Source organism: Cucumis melo, chromosome 4 (assembly GCF_025177605.1).
Source record: "Cucumis melo cultivar AY chromosome 4, USDA_Cmelo_AY_1.0, whole genome shotgun sequence".
Lineage (NCBI taxonomy): Eukaryota > Viridiplantae > Streptophyta > Magnoliopsida > Cucurbitales > Cucurbitaceae > Cucumis > Cucumis melo.
In genome coordinates this window covers 26,266,149-26,276,114 of record NC_066860.1, presented here as the reverse complement: position 1 = coordinate 26,276,114, position 9,966 = coordinate 26,266,149, and the positions used below count along the sequence as shown (strand labels likewise).

Sequence of the window (9,966 nt, the reverse complement as noted above, 5' to 3'; positions counted from 1 at the left end):
TTAATAACCAACCGCTACATCAAACTAAAACCCGAGATCTACAAAAAATGCATAGCAGAGTAAAAAGAAAAACAAATAACTATTATTGAATCTATAGAACAACCATAAGTCACGGAAGATATAGTTCCCATCATAATTTTACTCCATACAAATTGTATGGAGTAAAATAGAAATATAATGTTTGAAGTTGTAAAATACAAATTATACACCTTAATTTAATTAAGATTATTGCTTTGAATCCCTAAAATTATGCCAATAGTATTTGTTATGTATCACACCAAAATTACAAATTGGTTTTAACTTAGTTTGAATCTTTAAAATTATATCAAATATAATGTTTGAATCCCTATATTTAGTTTGTATCTTATATGAAATAATAATTTAATATACATCTTTCATATACCACGGATGAAAATTGTTCAATATATTTATCGAGGTAAAAAGATCATTTAAGGCATTTAAGATATTGCTCTCATTTATCGTTTAAAAATGACGTGCTTTACTATTTTTATCAATTTAAAAACAAAATTATGATTTATGAAAGTCTAAGTTCTAATTTCGCTATTGTTGTTGAGAATTAGACGTGAAATGGGCCGTGTTGGACTTATAAAGCCCAAACTCTATCTTCCTAAACTCTCTCTCTCACCGGAATTAATAGGAAAGTAGCATTAATTAAAACTAAAATTAGATGACAGAAATAATACATACAAATACGAATCAGAACTCAACTTTATGTTACGGTTCATGTCACGGTCCTACTTAATTTAATGGCTAACGTAAACTTTCAATAGATAACTACATTAAAAAAATCTACGTCCTTTCAGTTCGTCTTAGACTACTTTATAATTAATATTTTAAACCACAAATTTTGAAATTACGAACAATCATATTCTTATTCATCTCAAAATAATTTATTTATTTATTTATATATTTTTTTATAATTCTTTGTATTGGTTTAACCATTATTTTATTTTAAAATATCTTAATCAATTAATTCTCTTACAATTGTTTGTATTTTATAATTATTTGTATTTTATAAGAATATTATGCGAAGCTATAATAACAATTTTCAAATATAATAAATTTCTTTTAATTATAATAAACATTATTTATATTAATTATTCGATCTAGAATAATTTACCTTTAAACACATACTATTATAAATCAATTAATATTAGATAAATCAATTAATATTAGATAAAAGTGAAAACAAATGATTAAATAATTTGTTATTTATTTTTTCTGGTCAAACTCTCATCCTTGTTAAATAGGATTAACACATGTTAAAGTTTGAATTGAGAGACAAAAGACTTTGACTTTTTCAACTTACTCTGTTTTGAAAATTTTGCTCATGATAAATTAAATAATATCCACCAACTCGAAAGCAAATAATATTATTAAACAAAGAAAATTCCTACCAAAATAAAAAGGATGAATACACAAGAACTCAAATAAGGTAAAAAAAAAAAAAAAAAAAAAAGGGAAAAAATCAATCAATCCAATTTTCTCATAAATTTGAAAATCTTTGTCATCAAGATTGATTTCAAATAATTAAAAAAACGTTTCCTAAAAATGTCAATTTCAGAGTATTCCGGAAGGCAATTCCTTTCCATTAAAATAAAACTGAACAAAGGTAATAGTCATTCCTATCCCCACCTTTTTAATTTTATTCAAGAAACGGATAATATTGGACAGAAACGAGTAGACAAAAAAGCACCACGTCCAATCGGGCAAACAACAAGATAAAGAGAGTTAAAAGATAAAAACACTAATGTCCCACCACAACTTTGATAGGCCATTCTTCAAAGCCTTTTCATATTATTAAAAGACCCAAAAGGCTCTGTTCTTGACCATATGTACAACAAACACCTCTTGAAAAAAGGGTACACACAATAATGAATTAATACCAATTTTCAACCTCCCCTCTTTTCCCACCATATATACAAGCCAAACCAAATCATCACAACCGTTGGTTGTTGCTGATGTTGATAGATTAAAGACCAATTCTATGAACAACTCATAACTGATTTTTAACTTTTTGTTTTTGGGTTTTAAATATAGGGATTAATATGAGATGAATAATCACGAATTCCTGCTCCTTCCCATCCCATCCATTCTTCCCATAAGTCCCAATCTGGATCCCCCATTCCTCTCATCGGTTCATCAATCCCTTCATCATATATTGTTTCATATGTCTCTATTGGCGTTGATATACCTCTTAAGTTATTCATCACAATCTGTTTCACCAAATCAAAAATTACCTCGTTAGCAAAATTCAAACTAATCTTCATAGCTCAGAACTGTTGCAAGAATTCATTTAACATACAAATTTGATCCATTTACTTCAAGAAAAAGTTAGAATTTAGTCCTTTGCCAACAGTAGAAATTATGTATAAGACAAACACGGTGGAGGTGTTTGGGACCCAACTTCATATCACCCAAGCTGTGATAACTAACACAGCGCTAGGATCAAATTTGCAATTTACACAAAAAGGATAAACCAATTTTGGGTCAATCTGGGACCCAACAAAAGCAAAAGACAAAGTCCAAGTGTGTGTATATATATAATTTAACCTAACATGATATACGACAAATAGGTATAGGAAATTCAATATTAGAATGATCGAAAACACTATGAAACCGACATAAACCTAACCAAACACTCAATTTCACACGCTAAATATAGTGAAATTCAAACTATTCCCTCTAAATATGCATATATTTAATTCGTACTTATGTGCGGAAGAAAAGAAAATTAGTAATTGCAATAGCTGCACAATTATTATTATTTTAAGAGAGAGAGAGAGAGAAAAAAAAAAACAATTCATCGTTTCAATAATTGATCCTAATTTTAGTAAAAAATTGAAAAAAAAGGGTATGATCACGTACATCGTAAGCTTCGTTGATTTGATGAAACTGTACGCCACAATTACTCCCTCTACAAACATCAGGATGATACTGGAAAAAAAGAAGTATCAACGAAATCGTAAGAACCAGGCGATCGAACAAACCCTGTAATATAAAGAAATGGAAAGAAAGAATAGACCAAACCTGAAGAGCGAGATGTCGGAAGGCTTTTTTGACTTCGGATTCAGAGGCACCGGGTTGAATCCGAAGAGTTCGATAAGGATCGGCGACGGAAGAAGAAGAAGAACAAGAAACCCTAAGTTGATTAGAGGAAGTCCGATTCTTCTTCGGACGATTCGTATTGCGAATACAGGAAGAGGAAGAGGAAGAAGAGGAAGATCGTGCGATGAATCCAGCAGTAGCGACGGACGCCATTAAAGAGGAGGAGAAGAGGGAAGTGTAGTTAAATTTTGGAATGAGTAAGGGGGAAATGGAATGGGAAAGGGAAGGGAAATAAATAGAAGATTCGGAATTGGGAGGGTGTGGAGGGCCGAGATCGTCGGTCCTTATCCAGTGGGCCAATTTTAGAGAGAGAAGGATGACGTGTCCCTTCCATCAGACAATACTTATCTTCTTATCTGTTATCTTCTTTTCTATTATTGCTATTCTTTACTTACCTTTTTTCCCTTTTCCCTTTTCCCTTTTTCTACCTTATCCTTTTCACTTTTTACCGCGGTTGGTGCCACCTATTTGACTTACCCAATTTATCATATTTACCGCTGTCATTCTTTTCTTTATTTCTAATTTTATTTTACTTTTCTACTCCTCCTTCTCCTTTTCTTTTCTTTTCTTTTCTTTTTCTTTTTCTTTTTCTTTTTCTTTTTCTTTTTCTTTTTTAGTTATTTTTTTAACTATACATTTAATATTACTTCCATTGAAATTGTTTTTATTAGTATTTAATCAATTTTGATAATAATTACGTTTGGGAGATTCAATTTAAATTTTGCTGAGAATCACACCGATCATTTTACTTTTTTCTTTTTTATTTTAATCTCATCTACAATTTTTTATTTTCATAAAGTAATAATATAAGAGAACAATCATACCTCTAGATTTGAAGTATTTGAGGTTAATACTTCGTATGAGTTGAGCTTTATCCATTTTAAGGTTGTTTCTACGTAATGTTCCATGTCAATTTTTTTTTCTCTTGATTTTATATATAATATATGTTACTTTTATGATAAGTAATAAATAAAAGTGACATCGTTCACACAAAATTTCAGAAAAAATGTAATTCGTGAAATTGAATTTTGTATTGATTTATATGGTGTTGTAGATACATTCTCTAGTATTTACTCATTTGATGCTTTCTTTCAAACTTAGAACTTTTTTATCTTATTCGTCAATCAGAAGATTTTCTTTGATTACAATTTCACTTTTTGGTGGCTTTGAAAATTGTTCCTAAATATTCTTTGCAACCTCAAAGGGTGTCATATCCTCATATGATTGAGTCTCCCTTGAGTGGCTGTGAGTATTTGGCCGCTTGCTGATGTCGCTCAGAGCTTTGAAAGTGTTACCTTGAGATGTCATAATTTCTTTAAATGTTTTTCAAAGAGAGAAAGAGATGAAAGGTAGAGATTGTCCCACTGGGCGTGCCAAACTGTTCACACGAGATTTCAGGAGAAATGTAATTCGTGCAATTGAACTTTATATTGATTTATATGGTGTTGTGGAAACCATCTTTAGTATTTACTCATTTGATGCTTTTTTTCAAATACAATTTAAACTTATAACTTTTTATCTTCGATCTTCGTGAAGTTAGAGGTGTAAATCAATTTGAACTTCAATCTTCTAGAATCCAAGGAAAGTTTAATCTTCCAAGTGTTCATCTTTCAAAGATGATCTCGAGGTTGATAAGAACTCGCACGTCTTGAGAGCTTTTTAAAATTTGAATCTTCAATTCTTCAGAGCTTCAGCTATTCAGATATTCAATTCTTCATTCAACTAAAGATCTCAAAATGAACGGCAAAGGTCTCTATTTATAGAGAAATTTCATGGGTTTTATGTGGGTTTGGGCTCATGTGCCTGGTGGGCTCAGGCTCGAGTCCACTTGCTTGACGAGTTCGAACCTATTATTTCTTTGGCCCAATTTTTCATCAGGAGCTTGAATTGGGTTGGATATGAGAAATTTTGACTATCAAAATCCAATCAAAATATAATCATCAGATATAATGACGTGACACGATTTAATTGCCAAAATTTCTTATTCAATAGGCACGTTAGAGATTTTTTCGTCTATTCTTATCCAACTTTACTAATTTTATGGAATAATTAATTAGAATATTCTTTAGTATAACCTAAATAAGTGACAACAACATGAATGTTTGAAAGTGTGTCTAATTTTTATTGACGAGCCAAATAGGAGTCTAGGCTTTGATAGGCAATATTTTGATTTCTTTCTTTCTTACTTTTTTTTTTCCTTAAAATTATGTGTATTGACACTACTTTTCTTTTTAATTTTTTTTCTTTAATATCCACCTTTTACTAGGAGTTTAAATAACCAAGCTAGAATTTTAAAACTAAAAAAAAAAAAACTTTTAAAAACTTACTTTTGTTTTTTAAATTTAGACGGCCAAGAACTGGGTAAATGATTGACACATTAGCAATTTTATGTGTAAATATAGACTTGACACAAAATGAGTTGATATTTTTGTTAAAATTTGAATTTTCACCTTTTAGTTTACAATTGGATTTAGTAGATGTTTTATCTATTAATTTGTGCTAGAGTGTAAAATGGTTTGTGTTAATTTGAATATTTGTGTGATGTTTTTTTATTTATTTATATAATTTATTTAGAAAGATTTATTGATGTTTCGTTTAATTTATATTTTTTAGAAAGTAGAACAACTATTAGACATTAGAGATTTAAAAATTTATGATTTTCGCAAAAATGAAAATTATATTAATGCAGTTCCTAATCAATTGCAAAAGTAAATGTCTCTATTTTGACCTTTATTAGGATGAGAGATAAAACGGTTGACTATTAAAAAATAGAGGATTTACACCATGTAGAAAAAAAAAAAAAAAAAGAAGAAAAGAAATTTAAAAAAGGAGATTGGATATTACAGTCGTCTATATCATCCAACTTTTCAATATCATAAATCTACAAAAAAAAAAAAAAAAAAAAAAATAGAAATCTAAATCACTTTAATCTATTTTTCAAAATTTCAAATTTAACCTCTCCTTCTCAATTTCCCTTTTCTTTCCTTTTCGTAGCTTTTTATAGAAAAATAGCTTAATGGTGGAGGATTGCACCTTCCATCATAAAAGTGTGCTTTTTTATTTATTTATTTATTTTATTTTTATAGGTATACTGTGTTTGTTTGTTTGTTTTTTTTTTTAATTTTTAAATTAAAATTAATAAATTACCTCTCTTTATCATTAAATTGCTTAGATACTTTTGTGGTTAATTTTTGTGTTTGGTGTTTAGTTTACAACTAAAGCAATCTTTTTTGCTTTATTGAAAGTGAGATAGTTTTGATTTGACTCTAGTTCTCGTGTATTTTTTAATATCAATCAATTTTTATTTAAAGTATTAGATAGTAATTCGAGAACAATCGAACGAGAATTAGTATCATAGATCAATATGTATTACAATCATTACCATCTAATACATTCAATTTTTATTCTATATTTTATAAGTGTGAGTGATTCATTAAAATATGATAATTAATGATTAATCATGTAAGGTGGGTTGACAATTGACATCCTAGCCTAATCATCTTAAATTTTCCTTTTATTAGGAAATACAATTAGTACATAAATTTATGCGATTGGATGAAAGTTTAAACCAAATATAAAATTAGAATCAAAATATATATAAAGACTAAATGTGTAGTCCATATATACCCAGAATTGTTTAGTTATTTATTAGAGTTTAGCAACATTCGAATTTTGGATGCAAATTATCAAAATCCAAACGCCATTAAATTCTTCAAAGTTATATTTGAAAAATAGAATGAAAAGAAAACAAGAATGCAGATTTTATCCATTTATGTTAATTGGATTTATATGGATGAGTCGAATTTTTATTGAAAATAAGGAAATTGGATAAATTCAAGAGGTTGTCGGTTGGTGGAATTATCAAATGAAGGTAGCTGATTATGAGATCTTATCATTGTCGTATCTCCTAAATACAATTACCCTTTCTAAGCTTTTATTTCTATTTTTAAAAATGCCCCTATTCAATATATGAATTTTAATTTTAAATATCTAAGTATTACATTTTAATTTCGCCTTTAATGTGTAGATTTGTTTCATTAATTTTGTATAATAGGTATATAAACTTTAATTGTTTAATTATTGTTTCACACTTTTCAAAAATTTAATGATAGGTTGTTTCATTAAATAATATACAATATTTGTCATCTGTTATAATATTTAAAATTAAAAGAAATTTACAAATGACTGACTAAATTTGATATTCATTTTGGGAGCGAATAACCGAGAATCACAAAAAAAAAAAAAAAAAAAAATAATAATAATTTATGCCAAATACCATCTATAAATGGAAAAGTAATTTTAACAAGGAAAAAAAAATTAATTTTAATTCAATCAAATTCGATTTCAAAACATTAGTATTAATGTTTGAGGATGAAACCTCGGACGATAATGTAATCTAGTCAAGGAAGAAATTTACATAAATATAATAAAACACCAAACTATTTATAGATCGTATAATTCATCTTCCTCCTGTTATTTTCTTTTATCGTATTCCTCCTACAATTTAGTTTTTCTTCTTTCCTATTTTTTTTTCTGCAATTTCTTTTCATCATTTTTCTTATTTTTCAATTATTTATTTACGTTGTTTAATCTTTCCATCGTTTTTTTTCTTTTCCTATTTTTTTCGCTTTTCCATCGTCTTTCTACTTTTTCTCTTTTCTTTGCTACGATTTCTTTCCATCATCTTTATTTTTTTCTTTTTTTTTACGTCGTGTACAAAAAATAGCAAAATCTAAAAGATAGTGTATAAAGAATCTCGAAAAAAAAATCATTTAGATTGGAGTAGCCAAATTTAAACGATGGTGTAAAAAAAATAGTGTAGAAAGAATCTTAAAAAAAATCATTTAGATTTGAGTAACTAAATGTAAACTATCATTTAAAAACAAAGTAAACGGTTGTGTAAAAAAAATAAATGATCAAATGTAAATGATCGTTTAAACCAAGTAAACTACCGTGTAAAGCAATCTAAACGATCGTGTACCAAAAGAATTAAAAACATTATGTACCAAATTTTGAAAAAAAAAATCATTTAGATTTGGGTGTAATCAAATTAAAACAAAATGAAACGATGGAATTGAAAAAATAAATTGTATTATTATCTAAACGATCGCGTAAAAATTGTAACTATATCTGAACGATCGCGTATATATTGAACCATATCTAAACGATTGCATATTAAACCTAAATGATCGCAAATATATTATGGGCGTGTTATTGACGGCATGGTTGACGGGTCATTTGGGTGTCTAGCCTTTTTTTGTTTTTAGAATTGTTAATATTTTGTAGATTTTTTATATTTTTGAAAAGATTCCTAATTATTTGGTAGTAGAGGAATTATCATAACAGCATAAAACTGCTAAAAAGAATTTAATAATTTTATTATAAATTATAAATAATTTTAATTTTTTGTTATATTTAAAAAAAGGTCTCATTAATATTCAAATCTTAAAATACTAAAATTTATGTAACCACTGAAACATTATGTATGCATATATTTATTTTTCATTAGAAAGAAATTAAATATTCCATAAAACAAGGCAAGAGTCCTTTTTACTATTTGTTTTCCCTTTTGGGAGCAGAAAGTATTTATTTTGAGGTTAAATTTGAAATTTAATCCATTAACATGTTTGAGTATTATGTCTATTTAGTTTTCCAATTTTTAAAAGTGTCTAATACATTTTTAAATATTTAATATAGATACTAAAAGTTATAAAAATTAATTGATCTATTTTAAATAAATTTAAAATTTTGTCTTTAATACAAACTATTAAAATTTCAATTTTGCGTTGATAAATTTTGCTAATTTTTCTTTAAGGAAAATGAATTGCAACTCTAATTTTAAAAGCAAAAAGGTTCAAATTTATTCATTAAAAAAGAGGAAAAGAAAGATAAAAAGAAAAAGAAATATTTCGTTAAAACATTATTATTATTAAAAAAAAATTAACATTCTAATTTTTATCTTGACACTTTTAATAAATTTTAAATTTAGTGTTATGAAATTGAATACATACAAAGAGTTGTAAATGATGTGATGCAAGAAATATTTATAACTTATAAGAAGTGTTTTTTAAATGTCGAAAGGGAAGTAATGCATTAAAATTTATTGGAAGTGTAGAATTAAAATAGAAAGAAAAGTGATAAGGTTGAATATTTATTTTCAGACGTGGAAATTGTTAGGCAGCTACGAATTTTATACCAATTAAATAATGGCGACTACATGGTATTTTGTTTGAACCAAATAATTTTACCAGAAAAAAAAAAAAAAACAGAAACAAATTTGTTTGTTTCTTTGTGAGAAAGAAAAGGAAAAGTAGACTTTATGGTAGAAAGGATAAACGTGGCGGTCATTAAGACACGTGGCGTACGACACATCTTTTAATCGCCCTGAAAGGAAAAGCCTAACACGTCAGCACGCATTAAATAATGTACCAAAAATAATTAAATTTTACCTTATCTTACGAAAGAAATCCACGTCCATAACACACTATCCAAACTACTGACCCCAAATATAACAAAAACAATATTAAAATAAATTTATACAAAATTTTATAAAAACTTGTTTGTTATATTTTGTAAATGAAAATCAACTGCCTTCCCACGCTAAAGTGAGATTCTAATATAACTTTTTATTTCAATGCGTATTCACATGTTTTTTAGGGGAAAGATCAAAGTGAACATGTAAAACTTTTTATTTTATAGAAGAAAAAGTAAATACGGATAAAAACAAGTCTTTCTTAAAAGTTTTTTTTTTCAATTTCTTCCTATTATATTTAGAAATGTCTTTTATATGTTTAGATTGTAACATATTTTAATTTAGGTTATAATAATTTATAATAT

The 9,966-nt window shown here is 27.1% G+C and overlaps 1 protein-coding gene across 1 annotated transcript; it reads right to left on the bottom strand.

Moving 5' to 3' along the window:
• Positions 1–1,774: 1,774 nt before the first annotated feature.
• On the bottom strand, positions 1,775–3,479 carry LOC103502812 (chaperone protein dnaJ 8, chloroplastic). Its single transcript, XM_008466913.3, has 3 exons — positions 3,052–3,479; positions 2,890–2,958; positions 1,775–2,237 (listed from the first exon to the last, which is right to left on the bottom strand). Exons 1-3 carry the CDS (start codon positions 3,280–3,282, stop codon positions 2,052–2,054), a joined length of 486 nt encoding a protein of 161 aa, XP_008465135.1. The 5' UTR covers positions 3,283–3,479; the 3' UTR covers positions 1,775–2,051.
• Between the last annotated feature and the right edge of the window lie 6,487 nt (positions 3,480–9,966).

Coding starts and splice junctions, on each gene's coding strand:
- LOC103502812 (XM_008466913.3), bottom strand. CDS start 3,282: ATGGCGTCCGTCGCTACTGCTGGATTCATCGCACGATCTTCCTCTTCT. Junction 2,959..3,051: donor TCCGACATCTCGCTCTTCAG/GTTTGGTCTATT, acceptor CTTTTTTTCCAG/TATCATCCTGATGTTTGTAG. Junction 2,238..2,889: donor AAATCAACGAAGCTTACGAT/GTACGTGATCAT, acceptor TTGGTGAAACAG/ATTGTGATGAATAACTTAAG.